Raw genomic sequence first — 25,079 nt, 5'->3', positions numbered from 1 at the left:
AGGTATGATGCCGCACAGTGCTAGACTATTGAGGTATGGTGCCGCACAGTGTTAGACTATTGAGGTATGGTGCCGCACAGTATTAGACTATTGAGGTATGGTGCCGCACAGTGTTAGACTATTGAGGTATGGTGCCGCACAGTGTTAGACTATTGAGGTATGGTGCCGCAAAGTGTTAGACTATTGATGTATGGTGCCACACCGCACTAGACTATAGTATTGAGGTATGGTGCCGCACCATGCTAGACTGTTGAGGTATGGTGCAGCACCGTGCTAAACTATTGAGGTATGGAGCAACACCATGCTAGACTATTGAGGTATGGAGCAACACCATGCTAGACTATTGAGGTATGGTGCCACACCATGCTAGACTATTGAGGTATGGAGCAACACCATGCTAGAATATTGAGGTATGGTGCCGTACCATGCTAGACTATTGAGGTATGGAGCAACACCATGCTAGACTATTGAGGTATGGTGCCACACCATGCTAGACTATTGAGGTATGGAGCAACACCATGCTAGAATATTGAGGTATGGTGCTGCATCCTGCTAGACTGTTGAGGTATGGTGCCGTACCATGCTAGACTGTTGAGGTATGGTGCCGTACCATGCTAGACTATTGAGGTATGGAGCAACACCATGCTAGAATATTGAGGTATGGTGCTGCATCCTGCTAGACTGTTGAGGTATGGTGCCGTACCATGCTAGACTGTTGAGGTATGGTGCCGTACCATGCTAGACTGTTGAGGTATGGTGCCGTACCATGCTAGACTGTTGAGGTATGATGCCGTACCATGCTAGACTGTTGAGGTATGGTGCCGTACCATTCTAGACTGTTGAGGTATGGTGCCGTACCATTCTAGACTGTTGAGGTATGGTGCCGTACCATGCTAGACTGTTGAGGTATGGTGCTGTACCATGCTAGACTATTGAGGTATGGTGCTGTACCATGCTAGACTATTGAGGTATGGTGCCGTACCATGCTAGACTGTTGAGGTATGGAGCAACACCATGCTAGACTATTGAGGTATGGAGCAACACCATGCTAGACTATTGAGGTATGGAGCAACACCATGCTAGAATATTGAGGTATGGTGCTGTACCATGCTAGACTGTTGAGGTATGGTGCCGTACCATGCTAGACTGTTGAGGTATGGTGCCACACCATGCTAGACTGTTGAGGTATGGTGCCGTACCATGCTAGACTGTTGAGGTATGGTGCCGTATCATGCTAGACTGTTGAGGTATGGTGCCGTACCATGCTAGACTGTTGAGGTATGGTGCCGTACCATGCTAGACTGTTGAGGTATGGTGCCGTACCATGCTAGACTGTTGAGGTATGGTGCCACACCATGCTAGACTGTTGAGGTATGGTGCCACACCATGCTAGACTGTTGAGGTATGGTGCCACACCATGCTAGACTGTTGAGGTATGGTGCCACACCATGCTAGACTGTTGAGGTATGGTGCCGTACCATGCTAGACTGTTGAGGTATGGTGCCGTACCATGCTAGACTATTGAGGTATGGTGCCACACCATGCTAGACTGTTGAGGTATGGTGCCACACCATGCTAGACTGTTGAGGTATGGTGCCGTACCATGCTAGACTGTTGAGGTATGGTGCCGTACCATGCTAGACTGTTGAGGTATGGTGCCGTACCATGCTAGACTGTTGAGGTATGGTGCCGTACCATGCTAGACTGTTGAGGTATGGTGCCGTACCATGCTAGACTGTTGAGGTATGGTGCCACACCATGCTAGACTGTTGAGGTATGGTGCTGTACCATGCTAGACTGTTGAGGTATGGTGCTGTACCATGCTAGACTGTTGAGGTATGGTGCCGTACCATGCTAGACTGTTGAGGTATGGTGCCACACCATGCTAGACTGTTGAGGTATGGTGCTGTACCATGCTAGACTGTTGAGGTATGGTGCTGTACCATGCTAGACTGTTGAGGTATGGTGCCGTACCATGCTAGACTGTTGAGGTATGGTGCCACACCATGCTAGACTGTTGAGGTATGGTGCCGTACCATGCTAGACTGTTGAGGTATGGTGCCGTACCATGCTAGACTGTTGAGGTATGGTGTCACACCATGCTAGACTGTTGAGGTATGGTGCCGTACCATTCTAGACTGTTGAGGTATGGTGCCGTACCATGCTAGACTGTTGAGGTATGGTGCCGTACCATGCTAGACTATTGAGGTATGGTGCCGTACCATGCTAGACTATTGAGGTATGGTGCCGTACCATGCTAGACTGTTGAGGTATGGTGCCGTACCATGCTAGACTATTGAGGTATGGAGCAACACCATGCTAGACTATTGAGGTATGGAGCAACACCATGCTAGACTATTGAGGTATGGAGCAACACCATGCTAAAATATTGAGGTATGGTGCCGTACCATGCTAGACTGTTGAGGTATGGTGCCGTACCATGCTAGACTATTGAGGTATGGTGCCACACCATGCTAGACTGTTGAGGTATGGTGCCGTACCATGCTAGACTGTTGAGGTATGGTGCCACACCATGCTAGACTGTTGAGGTATGGTGCCACACCATGCTAGACTGTTGAGGTATGGTGCCACACCATGCTAGACTGTTGAGGTATGGTGCCACACCATGCTAGACTGTTGAGGTATGGTGCCACACCATGCTAGACTGTTGAGGTATGGTGCCACACCATGCTAGACTGTTGAGGTATGGTGCCACACCATGCTAGACTGTTGATGTATGGTGCCACACCATGCTAGACTGTTGAGGTATGGTGCCACACCATGCTAGACTGTTGAGGTATGGTGCCACACCATGCTAGACTGTTGAGGTATGGTGCCACACCATGCTAGACTGTTGAGGTATGGTGCCGTACCATGCTAGACTGTTGAGGTATGGTGCCGTACCATGCTAGACTGTTGAGGTATGGTGCCGTACCATGCTAGACTGTTGAGGTATGGTGCCGTACCATGCTAGACTGTTGAGGTATGGTGCCGTACCATGCTAGACTGTTGAGGTATGGTGCCGTACCATGCTAGACTGTTGAGGTATGGTGCCACACCATGCTAGACTGTTGAGGTATGGTGCCGTACCATGCTAGACTGTTGAGGTATGGTGCCACACCATGCTAGACTGTTGAGGTATGGTGCCGTACCATGCTAGACTGTTGAGGTATGGTGCCGTACCATGCTAGACTGTTGAGGTATGGTGCCGTACCATGCTAGACTGTTGAGGTATGGTGCCACACCATGCTAGACTATTGAGGTATGGTGCCGTACCATGCTAGACTATTGAGGTATGGTGCCGTACCATGCTAGACTGTTGAGGTATGGTGCCGTACCATGCTAGACTATTGAGGTATGGTGCCGTACCATGCTAGACTGTTGACGTATGGTGCCGTACCATGCTAGACTGTTGAGGTATGGTGCCGTACCATGCTAGACTATTGAGGTATGTTGCCGTACCATGCTACACTATTGAGGTATGGTGCCGTACCATGCTAGACTATTGAGGTATGGTGCCACACCGTGCTAGACTATTGAGGTATGGTGCCGCACAGTGCTAAAACAAGCTAGGGAAAACACTACATGTATTACAAGTACAATAACTTTGGTGCTGATGATCACCAAGTGTGATTCTGACAGATGAGAAATTGGGGGGGGGGGGGGGGGGGGGGGGGGGGAAGGGAAGTGCTTTTGGCAATTTTCTTCTCTGCTTTATACAAACAAATTAATTTTAATATAAAATGTACTATTTAAAATATTACAAACATGAACCCCTTTTAACTAATTTTAGGACATCATAGGGCGCAAACTTAAGAATAGACAAAATGCTGACCGACAGCAATTTTGAGCCCGACTATAACAATTTTAAACCATTAACTTTGACAACAAATGTAAAAATCCAGAAACAATCCCTTCAACTGGCAACAGTAATATTAATCCATCTGCAAAACTTTGCCATCAGTCAATCCTCTGACTGACGGCAATTCATATCGCAACTACGACAATTGCCATCCGTGCCATCGTTATGTTCAAGCCATGCATCATTTACATCGTCATTGTGGGTTAACCAAAAATGAGATTTTGTGTAACTCATAAATGGTTTATGCCAATTTTCAATTCTCCGAAGCCTGTATAATGCAGCTTTACAATTTACATGTACATGTAATTACCATTTGCATACTCCATCTCAATGAAGAGTGTATCTTCCTCAATGAAGTGGTTGTAGTAAGACACAACATTTGCGTGATTCAGAAAGGAGAGTACGTCAATTTCATTCTGAGAATCACGCCTCTGCCGCTCACTTAGTCTGGCCAGGTTGATTTCCTTCCATACAACCAAACTATTGTCCTAAAAATTCAAATGAGAAAAAAATATTATGTGTATCATGTTACATATAAAACTGATATGCATATTATATACATGTATGTACAAAATTTTGTTTTGAAATATAAAGAACTGGTGTGAAAATGGGTTATGCAAAATTAGATTCCAGTAACACAATTCCCTTTCATTATAATGTCTAGCTACCAGACCCTTATCATGTGAGAGAAAAAAAAGTTACGCAAAAATTAGATTTGCATAAGGTCTCACTACACAGATCACTTCCGGATGAGAGTTGATTGATCACGGTCCACTATAGTTCCTAATTGTGACACATGTTATGGTTCACATATTCACTTCTAGGAAATGGTGAAGAATTAAAACAATATGTATATTTAATGGTAAGACTTCTGGCTGTATTTTGCCCATGTTATTTTGTAATATTGTGCATCGACCTTTTGGGACATGGGCATATAGCGTAGGAGACAGCTCGAGTGAATCGGTTAATGAACCACCTGTTCGGACCGGTATTACAGCCAGATGCGGTCATATAGCGAAAAATTGAGACGGAAATGTTCTCAATTTTGGAATGAAAATAAATACTTATATAATATATGTTCGCAATGGTGTATGTTGTTAGTGCCAATGAGAACCTGTTCTATTTGCAATCTTCATTTGAAGTTGGGCAATTTAACATGAGTTTCAATGGCAGATGACATCTGCGTAGTGAGACCATAATGTAAAACATGAAATTACTGTTTATCCCCCAAAATATACGTTTAGCAAGCCAAAATGAGAATGTACTAGTGTAGCATCCTTATAAAAGGTAATTACATCAATGTGGATTTTAGCCAAGCGTATGGGGCCCTATTTGGGTAAATATTGCAAACATGTCGATTTTATTTACTTTTATTATTTTATTTTTTAGGGTGTGTGTGTGTAAAAATGTATATATATGCTAGTGTTCTGACATGCAATATATAAATTGATCTGAGTGTCTAACATTGAGTTTCTCATTGTAAAAGGTCAAAATTCAAGGTCACACAGTCAATATCCAAATTCACCCTAATTTCTGTGATTTTGTGCATAATTAATTTTTTTGACTGTACAGTCATAGTGACAAACAGTTTTGATGGTATTGTGAATATATAACATAGTATTCTACTATAAAAGTAGAATTTGTATCTGCCATTAATAATGTGTGGATCTTCATGCTGAAATATACAGAAAAAAAGAGAGGATTTCAACACTTCACTATGCAATAATTGTTGCCCATAGCAACTATTGGTGAAAACAAATATTTTTAATGAACTAACTAGATAATTAGCTTCTTTGTATGTTGCTTATATCAGAACTACCAAAAAGGTCATGGTGCACTAGAATGTAGTGACTGTTTGTTTCATGGTCATCTATTGTGTGGATGACCAAGGAGTAACAATGTGATTATGAAGTTTTATTGGATGGTATGGTGCATCTATCTTTTGGTGTATTGTTTAGCGTTCATAAGTTACACTGGTCTAGTATGGCTTTTCATGGTGTAAATTACCCAAATTATTAAATTGACTTCAAACCAAGTTTGACAAAATCTGTTAATAAACTTTAAGGTCTCACTCCACAGATCACTTCTGGGTGAGAGTTCATTGATCACGGTCCACTATAGTTCCTAATTGTGACACAAGTTATGGCTTACATATTCACTTCTAGGAAATGGTGAAGAATTAAAACAATATGTATGTTTAATGGTAAGCCTTCTGGCTGTATTTTGCCCATGCTATTTTGTAATATTGTGCATTAACCTTTTGGGACATGGGCATATAGTGTAAGAGACAGCTTGAGTGAATCGGTTAATGAACCACCTGTTCGGACGGTATTACAGCCAGATGCGGTCATATAGGAAACAACTGAGACGGAAATGTTCTCAATTTTGGAGTGAAAATAAATGCTTATATAATGTATGTTCGCAATGGTGTATGTTGTTAGTGCCAATGAGAACCCTTTCTATTTGCAATCTTCATTTGAAGTTGGGCAATTTAACATGGGTTTCAATGGCAGATGACATCTGTGTTGGTTATAATCGCTAACTGTTGTCTGGGATAACTAAAACATGGTATTTTTACCAGAGTAGACAGAATTTTCCAACTCTAATATAACAATGATCAGCACCCTTTACTTGACGATACCCATAACTCATAAGCATGATAAGGAAGGGTTAGTTTTTAATGGGAGGATCGATAAAAACATGGAATGTTTTATTAGTAGGTGTACAAATAAATATTTTAAACAAATATCTATCAAAAGTAACCTCTGTCTTTCGGTAGAGGACGGCTTCGCCAAATGCACCTCTCCCAAGCACACGAACAAACACATATGAAGTTTCGTGCAAGCCATCCAATTCTGTCACGTCAGCCGCCATTAGTAAACAACTCGGCGGCAACAAGGGAGATAATCTGAATGATAGGTCTCATATAACAAATATTTTACTTTGAGAATATAAACGGAATAGAAAAGGAATGGAAAGGCATATTTGTTTAATGCCATCTCGTTTCATTATAAACTAAGGCTATTTTTTGGTGTATTTTAGTTGTCACTAATGCAATAAAATAGACCTGGGTATAGTTTCGAGGTTTATGAACTTTATCTTTTGAAGGCAAAATTGTAGTGTTTATTATCACAAACATCTAAATCGAGATTATGGACATTTACGGCCAACATGTTTCTTCGTAGAAGGCATGCAGTATGTCACTAAAGAAAGAAAGAAAACACCCCCCCCACCCCCCAGAAAAACAAAGACATCCAGTACTAGTCTATGTTATGAATCGTATGCGGAGGGGCATCTTGTGCCCCCTTGTGACAACAACCCCCACAATCATCTAGTGCAGACTTAAAGCCACTGACCCTAGTTTTGAAACACTACAGCGATTTTTTCACCACTAGTGCAGTTTTTGTTTTATCACTGAAATCAGACATTACTTGTATTGTATTGTTTAGATTATCCATTGCCGTACATCCGAAGTGTTTCTGGTCATCCTGATGTTTCTATCACGAAATGTAGTCTTTAAATATTAAAAAAGCACACACCGCACGTACCTCTGGGAAGTAACGGTTATGGAGACGAACTGTAGTCTATTTATGAGGGCATTTCCCCGTCTCTGTATCACAGACTCCTGTTTTAACTATTGTAACGTTATAAAAATGTATTACATGTGTAACCTATAGATTATCCAAACATAATGTCCTGGCTAGAGATTTTCGAAGCTATATTAGTGCTACGCCATCGTAAAACCGTCGTAAGCTATGACGTCACAACGACGCATGCTAAACCCTACGAGTGTTTTGTGATGTCGTAGCGCTATGACAATTTTGAAAATATGGGCCCAGGTCTGCGGCAGATACACCAGGGGCGTAGGCTGGGTGGGGGTGGGGGTGGGGTGGGGGGGGGGGGGGGGCGATTCGGCGTTTCTGGTCCAGATCACGCTACGCCCATGTGTAACACAGTATAGCTAGCACTTAATCCATTCGAAGCGAAACACAAACTGTAACGGGATACATTGCATAAGAAGGATCTGCCGGGAACAGATTAAAGTTAAAGTTTGTTTTGTTTAACGACACCACTAGAGCACATTGATTCATTAATCATCGGCTATTTAATGCCAAACATAATTCTGACACGTAGTCATCAGAGGAAACCCACATTTTCCCATTAGCAGCAATGGATCTTTTATATTCACTTTTCCCACAGACAGAAAAGCACATACCACAGCCTTTGACCAGTTGTGGTGCACTGGTTGGAACGAGAAAAAAACAATCAGTTGAATGGATTCACGGAAGTGGTTCAATCCTGCGATGCAAGCACCTCAAGCGACCACTCAACCGACCGAGCTAAATCCCGCCCCTGAACAAATTAAAATGTCCAACGTTTGCTTTAGTTTTAAGTACATGTTGGAGTGCTTTTGTGGAAACCATTTTTTGTGGATGATTGATCAAAGATTTCCTTTGAGCAAGAAAAAACAACCCCCCCCCCCCACACACACACACCCACTCCACAAAACAAACATAAAAACTAAATCCCAAGAAAGAAAGAGAAAACCCCCAACATAACAATAAAAGATACACACCCCAAACAACCCTCAACCCCCCAACAAAACAACCAAAAATCCCCCAACAAGAAACAAACAGAAAACAACCCTCTACCTCCCCCCAATCCCCCCCCAAACAAACAACAAGCCAACCAATCAACAAAAAACCCCAATAAAACACCCAACCCAAACCCACCTAATCCCTCAAAACACCAAACAAAGAAACCTATCATATGAGTTAAACATTACAAAATACTTTAATAGTTTGTTATTGAAAACACAACAAACGAAACACAATTTATATACAAACGATACACGTTTTATTTATAAGCACCGCATCTTCAAAACAGAACAAAACAAAATGCAAATTTAGCAATCCGTTATTTAAGCACATATCAACAAAAGCAATCACCTACGCACTGATTTATTCAAACAACCAACAATTTTAAACGGCTACCTTTGTAAGAATTCATCTATCATCCTCATGTTAAACAATCCACTATATAGCACTAAATGTGATATAACCTTTGACTTGCCAGGTGGATACATTTTTGTTTGAAAGAGGTATTCTAATTTGAAAACATAATTTCAACCCATAAAACAAACTTAAAAATCAAACCAAACCAAAACAAAATAAAAGCGTTTTAGGTGGGTGCGGACGCACAACGTCTTCTCCGGGTTCACCCATATTTCTACTCTTAAAGCCATTGCCAACTAATGTCTATCCAATTGTGCATACACTGAAATAAACTACAGTATCCAACCCATGAACACAACCTGGGAACGGCACCGGATATTGCTACCATCGTAGAGGTAAATAAGGCTGGCACAACTAGAGGAAATTTTTTACAAACAAGTTGTTCCCTGTTAAATAATGTCTTACTTTTTGGGAGCCACTTACCATTATTACATTTTTCGCATACCATTTGAAATAAATAGGTGTACGGCGAATTGAGGCGGTGTACGGCAATCTACTTTACCAGATAGTTTTACAATCTCGAACGACGTTTAAATTGTTTTCTTATAATTCAATGCATGGCGTATTAGTTTGCTAAAAGTCTTAAATATAGGCCTATAATCGCTTAATTATCAATTATAACATTATGTATTACCAAGATATGTAGCAAGATGTGTCGCAAACGCACCAGCAATATTCGGAGGCCGTCCTAGACAGTGCCTAACACTGCAGAAAAGTGAATATCCTAAAAACAAGTTCCGCATTCTCGCAGCGCAGTGTTAAAACTTTCACAAGAGGTTCATTATTCTTTAAATATACATGATTTTTTTGTTGCTAGAATTCATATTTTAACAAGAACATTAAACATTATTTTTCTTATAACACAAAAAAACAAACAAAACAAGGACAGTCATCTAAAAAATTAATCTGAGCTTTCTGGCCTGTAAATAAACTGGCGTGTCCATCATTGATGTTTGGAAGGGTGTGTGTGTGTGTGTGTGTGTGTGTGTGTGTGTCTGTGTATGTGTGTGTGTGTGTGGGGGGGGGGGGGGTCGATCCAACGACTCTTGCTCATTCCTTCAACCAGGTGATAGCTGTCACAGTTCGGTGCATGACAATGGTACATGATCCTCGGCTATACATCCTTCCTATCAAAAGTTTGTTTTGTTTAACGACACCACTACAGCACCCTTCCTATTATACCACATGCTCTGTACACAAATCTCATCATATCCATTTTTTTTCCAACATTGTACATAACACCTAAAACACCTTCCTCAAAAAAACAACAACCCCGCGACACACACACACAGAGAGAGAGAGAGAGAGAGAGAGAGAGAGAGAGAGAGAGAGAGAGAGAGAGAGAGAGAGAGAGAGAGAGAGAGAGAGAGAGTCAGATAGAAAGAGTTACAAGACCCCTTCTGCATTTTGTGTTCATAAGCTTATTATTACATCATAACATCGTGTACACCCGTCAGCCAAAGAAGCCTGTTTTGGGTGGATGGGGTGGTGGTGCAAACCAGTAATTAGCCCTCCAGAAATAGCACAGAAGCACCGACACTATAAGTATTGTCAAAATGGCCAAATATGGGAATGATGATTTCTGTTCAGCAATTCTTGTCGGAAACTGTTCGATATATCTGGCGTATTCAGCTGAAACAAGAAGAGTAGTAATATAATATATAATAAATTAAATTGATATAACCATAATCATTTAAGAGGCATAGCGTGGTCTGGATGGGGGATATGTATGTGTGTGTGTGTGTGTGTGTGTGTGTGTGTGTGTGGTGTTGAATATGAACCTAGCAGACCCTTTTTCAACATTTCCCCTGGATACCTATATGGATAGCCTAATATTGTACTATAAAACCCCCCATTATTTTAGCCTCAGCCTACGCCCCTTGGAATATACTAATATTAAATATTTAATTACCCCCAAACCCCCACACCAAAACAACCCCCCAACCCCCCCAATAATAACCTTAACTCCACCCCGCAACCCCCCAAAAATCCCAACCCAAAAAAACAACACCCAACCCCCAAAATAAAACACGACCACCCCCCAAAAAAAGAATTAAAAAAATAAATAAATCAAAAACAAACTAAATCATTAATAAATAAATACTAAAAGCTGACAACTGTTAAAACAGCTGGAAAAGGAAATCTTACCAAATAATCCAGATCTTGTCTGCCATATATTGTTTAATTTCTCTTCGATATCATTGCCGTCTCGTACCTTTACATAACTACCATTGCACAATGATAAGTTTTTACTCTTGAACAGCTCGGCATCAAACTCCCGCACCATAACAGTAATCTCCGAAATCATTCCATATGACTCAAGTTTCTGAAAAACATAAAGTCTTCTGTTTCCATTGGTAACACAGAGGATTCCTCCAAAAGGATAGTACATTGTTTCCACGGGCGGAAGATCTTGCGGACGTACGCGTCCATAGACTATATCTTCAAATGTTTTCTCCAGTGGCGTCCCATCTCCAAATGTGTTTGAAATCGAGCCGTGGCAGTATTTCAGTTCAGACGGACGAACCCGTTTTGGTCCTGTGTACCCGGGTTCTAGATACATGTTTAAACACACAGTACGCTTCACGAATCTGTAAATAAAGACATATATAATATTACATACAACAGATATTACTTATGCTATGCTACGCTATAACATATAACGATATGATATACTAAAACACGAGATATATATTTCACGTATATAATGTATATTGTTCTACATAATTATAATATTAATAATTACAATTATTGTTAGTATTAATATTTTAATATTTGTTAAATTTTATATTCATTGTTATTATTTGCGATGTTTTAAAATTTTAACGAAACTAATTCTAACAAAACCAATATTATTGTATTTAATATTATTAGTATTAATATTTTAGTATTTGTTAAATTTTATATGTACTGACGTTGTTATGTTGGAAACCTTTGTCAAAAAGATAAAAAACAACAATGTTATTGTAATGTTAGTATTCATATTTGTCAAATTTTATATTCATTGTCATTATTTGTTATGCTGATAAAATATTTTGATAAAAATCTTAATGTAATGTAAAAGACGTTTTTTTTTTTCACAAATAAAATGAATGAATGAATGAATGAATGTTTAACGACACCCCAGCACGAAAAATACATCGGCTATTGGGTGTCAAACTATGGTAATGCAAATAAATAAAGTGATGATCAACATCAATATAAGAATTCAAGATTTAAATAAAAACAGTGTAAAGCAAAAATACAAATATCACAGATAGATACTGACTTTTACTCAAAATTTCAATTTTGTGCTGTATTGGCCATTCTCAAAGAGAATGTTACACCCCTGCACCACGGTGAGGTTACAGCACATGCAGGGGTTTTTGAGAAATAAATGATTGCTATCGTTATATTTGATATAATGCTCTCTAATGGTATGGCATTCACGCCACGCCAAGTTTGTTTTGTTTAACGACACCACTAGAGCACATTGATTTATTAATCATCGGCTATTGGAGTCAAACATTTTATTAAAATAAAATAAATTAATAATAATAATAATAATAATAAAAGAAAAACAATAAAAGATATTCCCAAATCAAACTGCATTTTCTTAAGGGCCTTACATAGCCTCATACCGTATAACAAGTGGAGGGAAGTGTGTGTGTGTGTGTGTGTGTGTGTAAGGGGGTGGGGGGGGGGGGAGTAAGACAATAATCATTTATTATTAAAAGGTATTTTCCAGCTACATAAAAAGGTGCTTTGAAATAACAAACAAACAACCATTCATGAAGTAACTTGCTCCCACGCTGGATCCATTCAACGGATTGAGTTTTTCTCGTTCCAACCAGTGCACAGCAACTGGTAAAAGGCCGTGGTATGTGCTTTTCCGTCTGTGGGAAAGTGCATATTAAAGACCCCTTGGAATGTAGCGGGTTTCCTCTGATAATCCGACGCCATATAACCATAAATAAAATGTGATGAGTGCGTCGTTAAATAAGACATTTCCTTCCTTCTTCCTCTGATAACTACGTGTCAGAATTACCATGTTTGACATCCAATAGGCGATGATTAATTAATAAATGTGCTCTAGTGGTGTCGTTAAAAACAAACGTTAACTTTGCTCCCACTATGCGTGGCTTATGCAAAAATCATCTATCACCCTCGAAATATCAGGCGCAAACTCGTTCCGCACTCTTATAGTAGTAGCCCGAGTACTCTGACGGCAAGAGAGCTAAACGGACATTTGGACGGTTGGTAGCCTTCTTAGATTGGTCTCTGGCGGTAAGAGGGCTAGACGGACATTTGGACGGTTGGTAGCCTTCTTAGATTGGTCTCTGGCGGTAACAGGGCTAGACGGACATTTGGAGGGTTGGTAGCCTTCTTAGATTGGTCTCTGGCGGCAAGAGAGCTAAACGGACATTTGGACGGTTGGTAGCCTTCTTAGATTGGTCTCTGGCGGTAAGAGGGCTAGACGGACATTTGGAGGGTTGGTAGCCCTCTTAGATTGGTCTCTGGCGATAAGAGGGCTAGACCGTAGACGGACATTTGGACGGTTGGTAGCCCTCTTAGATTGATCTCTGGCGGTAAGAGGGCTAGACCGTAGACGGACATTTGGACGGTTGGTAGCCCTTTTAGATTGATCTCTGGCGATAAGAGGGCTAGACCGTAGACGGACATTTGGACGGTTGGTAGCCCTCTTAGATTCGTCTCTGGCGGTAAGAGGTCTAGACGGACATGTGGACGGTTGGTAGCCCTCTTAGATTGGTCTCTGGCGGTAAGAGGGCTAGACGGACATCTGGACGGTTGGTAGCCCTCTTAGATTGGTCTCTGGCGGTAAGATGGCTAGACGGACATTTGGACGGTTGGTAGCCCTCTTAGATTGGCATCTGGCGGTAAAAGGGCTACCAACCGTCCAAATGTCTGTCCAGCTCTCTTGCCCTCAGAGTACGTGGGCTATTATGTTAGGAAAGTGTCACTCCATACGCTACATTTGCTATATAGACGATTAAATCAATGCAACAAATTGTTTTCATTTTCATAAAGGGAAACGAACTACGGGATTCATAATAGATTAAAAAACCAAAACAAAACAGTTCTGTAATCACTGTTAATGAAATTAAATTTTGATATCTCTAAAATATTAAATTATTACTCACCTTTTCGTTTTTAATTTAGCTTATTGTGACGTCATTTTTATTATGACGTCAAACACAATATGCATGTAGCAGGGGCGTAGGCTGGGGGATTCGGGGGGGGGGGGGGGGGGGTCCGGACGACCCCCCCCCCGCTGAAGCAAATGGTCCGCTTTGAGTACTAAAACATATAGGTTTATAAATATGGAATTTCGGGTGGTGCAAAAACAAAATAGAAAAAGGTCCACTTGGTTCATATTCGAACCCCAACCCAGGTCCAGATCACGATACGCCCCATATCAAGATATGCATGTAGTAACTGGTTAATAACGCAAAACCTGTCAAATTCTACGTACACGAACTGCATGTCTGTATATAAACATTTCAATTACATATCATGTTTAATATTTCGATTTGCTCACTTCTATTTTGTACGGCTAATAACGTATACACAGTGACACCGCATTGATGTTTATAATCATAAGCTAAGGAGACATGGGAGGGCGCGGGTGGGGGTATGTGTAACTGTCATCACCCAAGTTCTGGAGCAAATACTCAAATTCGGTTAAAAACGATAGAGGTTATTCGGACAAACTGAGCTAACCGGAAATCGTTTACCCACACTATTATTTGTAATTCACGCAAAATGCGTAGTGTACCTAAGACTCGAACATACATACAGTTGAATGTCCCTGGACCAGTGGATCTCAGACACCAGAACACGTTGCACTCTCCTCCAAAACATAAGGCAACACATCTGGCCAGAAGAAAAGAGCATGAAAGAAAAGCTATGCGGCAGCCCTGGTGAGCTCCAACTGACGATCCAGTTCATTGATGCAGCACATCTCAGGATTAGTGAGCATATGAAACCGAACGGGCAACGGGCAACTATATTTACGTGCCCCTATCCACAAGGGTTCAGGCACGCCCACCCCGGATTCAGCCTCTGACATCGCCAGTTGTCGATTCCGGGGCGGGGGGGGGGGGGGGGGGGGGGGGGGGGGGATGGATAAAAAGAGTGCATGGGATAATTTTAAATAATGTGGTATGACCACTTAAAAAATTAAATAAATAAATAAAACAGTTACAAATAGGGATCTATCATATTTATATATTATTACTCACATATTAATGATAGCACCATAATTAAAGAGCCTTATAACATTCTATTATTTTAATATATAATTAGTAGGTGCAATTAATTACAATTTCGATCGGGCAGTTCCAAATAGATATATACTATAATTAATTAATTACTAATAATATTTATATATATATATATATATATTTTTATTTTATTAAATTAGGCCCTGGAGGATAAAGGATTCGTAAAGCGGGGAGCACAGCGCCACCGGCAATCCGGCGATCAAACAGGTGGGAGGCCCACTCCGGTAAGTCCGGATTTCCGGGGGGGGGGGGGGGGGGGCGTTCCGGGGGGGGGGAGGCCTCCTAACAGGCTTCCCTATCGGCCAAAACCGCCAACGCCCTACCGCACCCAAATATGCACCCTACCACGGCGTCCCCCCATCCCGCCCCCCCCCCCCAGGTTATCCATGTAACACAGGTGGGCCCTTCTTTTGTTAAGATGATATGAATGATATGACTGATGATATATGATAACAAGCCCGCGAGCCGCCGTCTGGAGTGGTGGTGAAACGTATAAGCGTCATTGATGTTGTTGATTGGCTGGTGGGTTGGTTCAATTACTATGGTGAGGTGTCCTCGCCGCTCTCCCCAAGCATTCGTGAGCACCACACCCAATCGGGTGCGTCACCTAAACGGATGACAAATGTCATTGTTATATAATCCTCGGTGTCACCCAAGTGACCACTAGTCGTCAAGTGGGTGGCTCCGAGTACCGGTCAGGTTTTTTTGTTTGTATATATACAAATTGACCGATCAAATTAATACCGTTTAAAACCTGTTTGATTTAAAAGAAAACGGGTACATATATATTAAAATAGTACTGCATTAAAATTGCTAAGAGGAAAGTTTCAACAACTAATAACCACATTTATTATAACAATTAATTAAAAGTATATTAATATACCATAAATATTTAAAAACTCAAACATTCGCACCCAGCCGTACATTCCGCCTGAGGCGGGCGGCACAGACACTGCCAGGCGTATGCGCCGCCAAGCCCCGGCGAAACAAAACCAATCATTCACGCAACCACTCTCACACTAGGTTAAATTAATAATTATTGGCTGGCTAAAGCACAGACCAATAAGAGAAGTTTATAGAGGGAACGGGCTCTAATTGGTCAGAGCCCGCTCCCTCGCAGCCAATCGCCCCGACACCCAATTGCTGTTCATTTAAGTAAAGATTACAGTAAAAGATAGATGTGCTAGCAGAGGCCAGCGAAAAAAAGAGAAGAAAGTGGAGAGTAGAATTCCATAAAAATAAGATGGATGACAAAGCCGCACAAGAAAAGAAATCCAAGGTACCCCACGGCAAGGCCCGGCTCTCCGGATATCACCGATTGGCACCTCGGGAACACTCGTGAGCGGCAGTAGTTACTTAAGACAGAAGAAGGAAAACACAGTGTGTGTTAGAAATGAGCCGGATCGATATGCGACACTCAGCTTGAAATGGTGCGTTGCGATTGGCTGAATCTCAATCCCTAGCCGGAGCTGGTTGAGATAAAAAAAAGAGAAGCCAGTGTTAAGAAACAGCAGGCAAAATAAGAGGCTGCGATTGGCTGGATTTCGATTCCTTCTCTGGAAAAAAAAGAAAGAGAGGAATGTGGATGTTACAACTATCCAGTCAATCGCCAACAAGTGAATGAGGAAACAATGTGCGTAGGCTGTTCGGTGTTTCTAAAATGGATTAAGAAGAAAACAAGTTGATCAACATGATTAATTAAAAGAATTAATTTGAGAAACCGAACGGGAAGAAGAAGATTAGTTTGCAGCCTTATATTCCCAGATTCGGGCATTTTAGTTTAATTTCCGATGGCTTAGCTACTATATAATTACAAACTCCCCGCCGTTATACGATTTAGGCCTACTCTACTTGATTGGACAACGTAATTAAAAATCTGAATGTTTTTCATCGATAAATCTACAAAAAAAAAAAATACTAGGTAGGAATATGTTGAGCTTCGGAAATCCCTCATTTAGTTCGAGGTGCACTCAAATATTTACGGAGTAAAAACAGCTGTGGGTGTGATTGGTAGTAATATGTGACATTGATATTTGTGCAAATACTGTTATCCATTGACAATAAATAGATACGCTTTTATCAGGGCTCGAAACTCGCCAAAAAATATGGTGGCCCCAAAAATAATAATGGGTATTGGCAAATTAAGATAAGCGAACCATGAACCACGAGCAAGATTTTAATTTGGAATAAATATATACAATACAAATATTAATAGTGGCTCATATGTTATAGCTCTAAACAAGATCGCCCAAATAATATTATTTGGGCGACTAACGCCATTATTTTTTAATATTTAAGTCGCTCAAACGGGACATTGGTCACATTTGGCGACCTGGCCACAGGCCGTTTCGAGCGCTGTTTTATTTGTTATACAGTTGTTATGCAGTATATACCAAAGGTTAAAACTAATGTGGGGTACTCCCAAAAATGGAACTGCAATTTTCAGCAAAAATGACGGTTGCTAATAAATACATTAATTAAATCTGTTAAATGGTATGTAACCCCCAGTTTCTTGCAGGTAGATTAGATGTGAAGTGCCACACTTTATTGCTGTACCTCCTGGGTGTGTTGATAACTACTTATATCAGTTTTATTAGTAAACGTTAACATTATCGGCAATAGGAATTGATTTGGTCTATTACAACCAATAGTGCAAGGCAACCTCCTTGGCAACGGTAACGACTGCGTGACGCACTTCAATGAATTCTTACTTTCAGTTTCTCCAAAATACCATCAAGGCTACGTTCAGCCAAATGTTTAGACCTACAACTATTTTGACAGGTCATTCAGTTTAATATGTAGCGCTAAAACAGGCACGGCAGAAGCAAGTATACATTGGGGGGGGGGGGGGGGGGGGGGGCTGACAGATCGATGGCGCAAAGCAGTTTCTAAGGCGTTCGGAAGTATGCTCACTCGCAAACTTGTAATAATTAGATGTCCTAAAATGCAATTTCCTGCATTCTACAGTTAAAATTCATCTTTGCCTAAAGATTTACTACCGTACCAATAATATATCAGATCCGTAGAAACAACTTTGGGAGGGGGGGGGGGGGGGGGCACTGACGGATTGGGTAGGCCTACAAACTATATCAGATTTTGTTTACAATGGCAAACATTAATGTGAAAAAAAGGCTCACGAGTGCCCCCTCCCCCCACTTCCTACGGGCCTACATATATATATATATATATACATATACATATATACATATACATACATACATACATACATACATACATACATACATACATACATACATACATACATACACATACATACATACATACATACACACATACATACATATATATATATATTACTACCAATAATATTGTTAATTCAGAATTATTGGGCTAGAGCCCCACAAACCCCCCTGCTCCGCTATGCCTGTAAAACTACAAGTGCTAGCGACAAGCGGCAGACTGAACCGACCCCAGTTCGCCGAATGGCAATAATAGCAACTGACGTAATAAATGCGAGTTATTTATATATATATATATATATATATATATATATATATATATATATATATATATATATATATATATACTTCAGAGAATAGGACACAAAGAAATATTTTTTTTTTTACTTTCACAATTGCACGTCACGCGACACAAGTGAATTGAACTGCTTGGTATATACAGTGAACAACAAAATAAACGCCAATATTAATGTATTATACTAATTAAGTTATTTAAAATTATTGAGTTTGAATCCCATTAATTTTTGTGTCTATTAAAATTGTCAATGTCATGTGAATATTTTCGGACCATTTTGACAGACTATTTAACGAATTAATTTTTATCAAGACTATATCTATTTTTAATATTCGCATTTTTTTTTTTTTGTTATTCAGTATACATTGATTAGCCCAACTGTAACAAAGTAGTCTAAAACGTACCCGTGCATGTAAAACAAAGATGGATATGTACCCATCAAAGCTGAGATTTGCACAAGACAGCGTATGTGGGTATTTTAGAAATGGATCATCGTTACAAGACACGATTGAAGACTTACTCGAGTCTGACTGTCCGGAACATTTCTTTCCACCAATGTCTGTTATGAAGCACCAGGGCAAGTATTTTGTGGTGGAAGGAAACCGACGTTTGCTGCTTTTGAAGATACTGGAGTCGCACGGTTTAGTGGGGAAGGTTCCAGTAAAACTGTCACCATTCAATAGTTTCAAGTTCACCACAGTAAACGAAGGAAGATCTGTCGAAGTGAGAGGGTGCCCTGATCTGGAAGAGGAGCTAGAGTCCATTATTGAAGGAGGTAGGCGGAAGCAGGGGGTCCTAGAGGAAATCCTTAAATTCGGGCAAAAACAAAAGAAAATTTTAGGAAATATGAGCTGACCTGAACACTTTTCATCATGTATTTTCATAGTTCTACCCACAGTAATCCATGTAAAAATGTGTGGCGATTCGTTTTCAATCCTATATTGGCATTGCTGTTTGGCAGTAATGCTAACATGAACCGGCATCGGTGGCGTCGTGGTTAGGCCATCGGTCTACAGGCTGGTAGGTAATGAGTTCGGATCCCAGTCGAGGCATGGGATTTTTAATCCAGATACCGACTCCAAACCCTGAGTGAGTGCATCGACCAATGATCCATAACTGGTTCAACAAAGGCTATGGTTTGTGCTATCCTGCCTGTGGGAAGCGCAAATAAAATATCCCTTGCTGCTAATCGGAAAGTATAAAAGGCCAAATTTTGCATTACGTAATTGTTGAACTTCAGTTAGGTGCAGTTCTTGTTGAGAGAATAGCACCTCTCCTTGCGCGGATTCAAGGAGTGGGTGCTGGGGGCGCGCATCACTAAGTGCCCCAAACGTACCGGTTTTTCTTTCAATGTAGAAATATAAAGAATTTATTTATTTTAATTTAGGAAGATGTAATCGCTATAGACATACAGGTTAGCACATACCACGACCTTTGATATACCAGTCGTGATGCACTGGTTGGAGCGAGAAATAACCCAATGGGCCCACCGAGGGGAATCGATCCCAGACCTACCGCGCATCAAGTGAGCGCTTTACCACTGGGCTACGTCCCGCCCCGGAAAGTGGGGCAGGTTGGATGCTATGCCTAGTAGAATAGGAAGGGACATAATGTAGCGCAGTGGTAAACCGCTTGGCCGAGGTGCGATAGGCAATAGCAGGTATAAATCTAGTGTTCGATAATCAGACATCAGGTTTGCTACAATCAAAACCGATCTACATGCATGCTTAATCAATGTCCTCTAGTGGTGTCGTTAAACAAGAAGGAAGGAAATGTTTTATTTAATGACTCACTCAACACATTTTATTTACGGTTATATGACGTCGGACATATGGTTAGGGACCACACATACATTGAAGGAGGAAACCACTTGTCGATTAGCAACAAGGAATCTTTTATATGCACCATCCCATACAGGGTAGCACATACCACGGCCTTTGATGTACCAGTCGTAGTGCACTGGTTGGAGCGAGAAATAGCCCAATGGGCCCACTGACGGGAATCGATCCCAAACCGACCGCGCATCAAGCGAGCACTTTACCACTGGGCTACGTCACGCCCCTCTGTCGTTAAACAAAAGAAATTTTAACTCGACAAGAATAACTTAATACTTACTCTAATAAATATTCATAAAGAGTAATGGTACACTAATATAGTAAAATATAGTAACATTGTTTTCAATAAATAATCGACTGAATATCAGTTTACTAATATAGTACAAATTGTTTTCATTTTATAGAGCGATGTCAATACACCAAATACAAATTTTCAGTACAAACAGTTTTCTTTTCATTATTTTCAGAACATTCACAATACGGGATGAGTGGTGATGAGACCGATTTCGGGTTTGATGCACTCGCTCTGTCTGACGAGGGTAGAGATTCACAGGAAAGTGATCACAATGAAGATAATGAGGTTGATGAAAACTCTGACCAAAATGAGGATGACTATTATGATAATGACCAAGATGAAGCAGACGATGAAGATAATGAGGAAGATGAAAACTCTGACCAAAATGAGGATGACTATTACGAGGAGGTTGGCCAAGATGAAGCAGACGATGAAGATAATGAGGAAGACGAAAACTCTGACCAAAATGAGGATGACTATTACGAAGAGGTTGGCCAAGATGAAGCAGACGATGAAGATAATGAGGAAGATGAAAACTCTGACCAAAATGAGGATGACTATTACGAGGAGGTTGGCCAAGATGAAACAGACGATGAAGATAATGAGGAAGATGAAAACTCTGACCAAAATGAGGATGACTATTACGAGGAGGTTGGCCAAGATGAAGCAGACGATGAAGATAATGAGGAAGATGAAAACTCTGACCAAAATGAGGATGACTATTACGAGGAGGTTGGCCAAGATGAAGCAGACGATGAAGATAATGAGGAAGATGAAAACTCTGACCAAAATGAGGATGACTATTACGAGGAGGTTGGCCAAGATGAAGGAGACGATGAAGATAATGAGGAAGATGAAAACTCTGACCAAAATGAGGATGACTATTACGAGGAGGTTGGCCAAGATTAAGCAGACGATGAAGATAATGGGGAAGATGAAAACTCTGACCAAAATGAGGATGACTATTACGAGGAGGTTGGCCAAGATGAAGCAGACGATGAAGATAATGAGGAAGATGAAAACTGACCAACACGAGGATTACTATTATCATAATGACCAAGATGAAGCAGACGATGAAGATAATGAGGAAGATGAAAACTGTGACCAAAATGAGCATGCCTATTATGACGACGACGATGACTACAATATATATTATGATGAAGATAAAAACTGTGACAAAAATGAGGATGTATATTATAACGACGACCTCTTTCATGACCAAAATGAGGATGCCTTTGATGAGTACAGTAACGATGTCTTTGATGAGTACAATGACCACAGCGAGGATAATTCTGACAGCTGCCACATAATGTGATGGAATCCTTTCGATTCCATCCAGAACTTTCATAACAATTGTTTTACGTGATATTGACTTTTATTATAAATTTTAAAGCTGCAGTCCCTGGAATTTTAAAAATTATTATTTAAGCATTTAGAATATATGATCCAATTCTGTTTGGTACATAAAAGGTCTACCACATCGCTATAGTTTCGCAATATTCGCTTATCTACATTATTTAGGTCAATTACAAACGCAAAGACCAGCTTGTTTTTCTTCATTTAGCGGGACGCCAGTAGAACTGGGACTTTACGTGATTTGCGCAGGCGCTGAGCTTCTCACGTGATTTTGAACAAATTTAACTGTATTGATTGAGGGGTCATCTCATACCTCCAAAATATATTTATATCCATAGAGGTATGGTACAATACCTTTTCAGGGGTCGGTGGTGGATTAGCCTTGAAATTTTGACAATGGCCAGCGGTTGGCATACGCGTTACATTTAAGGGGGTGTTAATAATTACGTAACGCTCTTGGGGTAGAGGAAGAGGGCGGTGTGTTCGATTTATGTAACATTTATCAAGACTATATGTTATTTTTATTCATTACTTAAACCTAGAAGGTTTTTTTTATTTTTTTTTGGAAATGCGTGGTCGGTCTAGAATCGATCCCCATCGGCGGGCTCGTTCCAGCCAGTGCGCCATGACTGGTATATAAAATGCCATGGTATGTGATATCCTGTCTGTGGAATGGTACATATAAACGATCCCTTGTTAAAAAAAAAGGGCGCGTGTACAGGGATTTCTGCGTAGTTGGTGTTATAGACTGTGTTGAGCGAAGTTTATATGGGGCCATGCTTCCCCAAAAAATATATTTCAAAAAATTTTCCTCTCTAAGATGATATGTCAACATTAGCAACTTTTTGAGATCCAATAGCAGATGATTATTAAATCAATATGCTCTAACACTGATGTCGTTAAACAAAACAAACTAACATTACCTTTTCCAAACGAAAGAATATTTATTTGAATTTGTCGATTTTAACACGTAAAATTAAGAAGTGAAAACGTTCATTGTCTACTTTAGTATATACATGATCAATATGTTATACAAACTAAACTTTGAAAAGTTTTATTAACACTTTATAAAATATTAATTCTGAAATAGGAAGGTACGATTGTCCATAATACGTTGGCAAGATCAAACCGGTATTAACGAAAGACTAGTACTGTATCCTCCACTGAACGTTCTTCGTACAGCGCAAGATTTCTCATTTTATTTTTTGAGACTAACCCTACAATTTCAAATCCGCAAACGCACGTGTTAACTGAAACTGACAACAGCCTGTCGTATGTGCAATCTGATTAAAATTAGTTCTACTGGTCTACCAGTAGATTTAACAGCATTGTGTAGACTCCCATGTGCAGATGACATTTCGTCTGTAAATAATAATTTAAATATCGACCAATCACACTTCGACTTTTATAACGTTATTTGTATTTTATTTTTATTGCTCTAAATATGGATTATAAATTAAACTTACATTTATTTTAAACACCAAACCTCACTTTTATATCATCAAAGATGTTTTAATTAAAGCACAGTGGAGGGGATTCCCTGTCACCCTGTCGTCAAATAAAAATTTAAAATTTTGGAGCTCTTCACAAAAAGTGCAGAAATTATATCATCGGAATCGGAACATATCGCATCTTTTCGGCGAACATAATATTATTTCCGCTGCCGGAAATAGTCGAAATGTTCCGATTAAAATGGGATATGTGCCTCGCTGTCGAAAGAATTCATCCCCAGTCTGGATATTCCCAGTCTGGAGTTCGTCGCGGTACGACGTGTTTGTACACACTACACGGGCTTTCGCGGCTGGACTTGGGGATCCTTCACTTTTGTTGTTTTTGTCAACAAAGTGTAGTTTTTTACTGTGATGTATGCGGCCATTGGAACTGATTGAACGCTTGAACGCTTCTCGTTTCGACAGTCTGCACCACCAGGTTGGATTCTTTTTTAGCGAGATTCCTTGCCTCCACGTCATTTCTCCATCTGACTATGTTGACTTGTTTTTTTCGTGACTCATATGACAGCCATTCTGCAGAACGCCACGGTTGTTCGCGTTTAGTCTCTACATGTCCGATCCTGCCCTAGCAGCACTGGAAGATTGACTGCCCCACTCTAAGAAGAAATAGGAAGCGGGGTCAGCCCCTACTACTCTTTTCTAGACTTTACTTTGTTTTATTGTGCTACCATATTGTATCCTCCGGAGTCGGGCCCGTCCGCACCACTATACCAACCCATGACGACTGGACTATACCCTATTCTGATTCTCTGTCTCGTTCAGACGGATCCGGCTTCTCAAGATCTGTATTTCAGTACAGCACTACACCTTCAACGTCTATTTACTGTCAATCTAGGGGTTTTCTTGACGGGATGCAAGCCATCTCGTCCCTACAAGCTGTGCACCCTAACGGCCTTAACGAGGCCACTCACGTGGACATATAGATCGGACTTTAAACTTTTAGACCTTCGTTCAAAAGTTTATGTCGAAATTACTTTATTTTTTAAATATTATTAAATAGTCCGATCCTCTCTTCTTTCTCTTATTTATTTTTGGACTGTCCTTCTAAAATGCTCCAAATTATATAAATATTCGACCGAGCAGTCAATTCTTTTTATTTTTGGCTTGTAACTTTTGTTCTATTAACTTTTTTTTACTAATTGCTATTTTCAAAATTCTGCCCATTTTCAACTCTTCAATTTTTGAATGTAAATTTTTAAATTGTCCGCTTAATTTTTTCTGTCCCGGGACAAGCCCCTGGCTATCCAGAGACAGGCCCCGGGACGGACATGCTCGAAACTAGTGGTATATGAGCATGTAAACATTATTCGCACTCGCACCCAGTTCAAGATTGGACCGAGACGTTTTGCATGATGGAGGAAGAGGTTTGTTTTACATCTATTCCCATTTATTATCTTGTCACCAATATTGCGTGTTAGTAATGTCA

General features: G+C 40.4%; 3 protein-coding genes across 5 annotated transcripts in view; 1 reads left to right on the top strand and 2 right to left on the bottom strand.

The window, feature by feature from the left end:
- Positions 1-6,741, bottom strand: part of LOC121372657 (serine/threonine-protein kinase Nek9-like) — a 43,439-nt gene extending 36,698 nt beyond the window's left edge. For all 3 annotated transcript variants that reach the window (XR_005957962.1, XM_041499101.1, XM_041499103.1), the window contains exons 1-2: positions 6,626-6,741; positions 4,173-4,350 (exon numbers count right to left, since the gene is read on the bottom strand). Coding sequence is in view for 2 of the 3 variants with exons in the window: in XM_041499101.1 (XP_041355035.1) it covers positions 4,173-4,350; positions 6,626-6,736 (289 nt within the window). In the remaining variant the exon portion in view is untranslated. The remainder of the gene's footprint in view (positions 1-4,172; positions 4,351-6,625) is intronic.
- A 1,955-nt stretch (positions 6,742-8,696) lies between these two features.
- On the bottom strand, positions 8,697-14,059 carry LOC121371949. Its single transcript, XM_041498179.1, has 3 exons — positions 14,019-14,059; positions 11,026-11,468; positions 8,697-10,509 (listed from the first exon to the last, which is right to left on the bottom strand). Exons 2-3 carry the CDS (start codon positions 11,438-11,440, stop codon positions 10,331-10,333), a joined length of 594 nt encoding a protein of 197 aa, XP_041354113.1. The 5' UTR covers positions 11,441-11,468; positions 14,019-14,059; the 3' UTR covers positions 8,697-10,330.
- Positions 14,060-19,079: 5,020 nt separating this feature from the next.
- Positions 19,080-21,695, top strand: LOC121372374 (protein PFC0760c-like). The gene is made up of 2 exons (XM_041498677.1): positions 19,080-19,431; positions 20,959-21,695. The coding sequence occupies exons 1-2, from the start codon at positions 19,080-19,082 to the stop codon at positions 21,693-21,695; spliced, it is 1,089 nt and encodes a 362-aa protein (XP_041354611.1).
- The last annotated feature ends 3,384 nt before the right edge of the window (positions 21,696-25,079 follow it).

This window comes from Gigantopelta aegis, chromosome 4 (assembly GCF_016097555.1).
Source record: "Gigantopelta aegis isolate Gae_Host chromosome 4, Gae_host_genome, whole genome shotgun sequence".
Classification (NCBI taxonomy): domain Eukaryota; kingdom Metazoa; phylum Mollusca; class Gastropoda; order Neomphalida; family Peltospiridae; genus Gigantopelta; species Gigantopelta aegis.
Note: the sequence above shows the minus strand (reverse complement) of the source record. Positions and strands in the feature narration are given on the sequence as shown.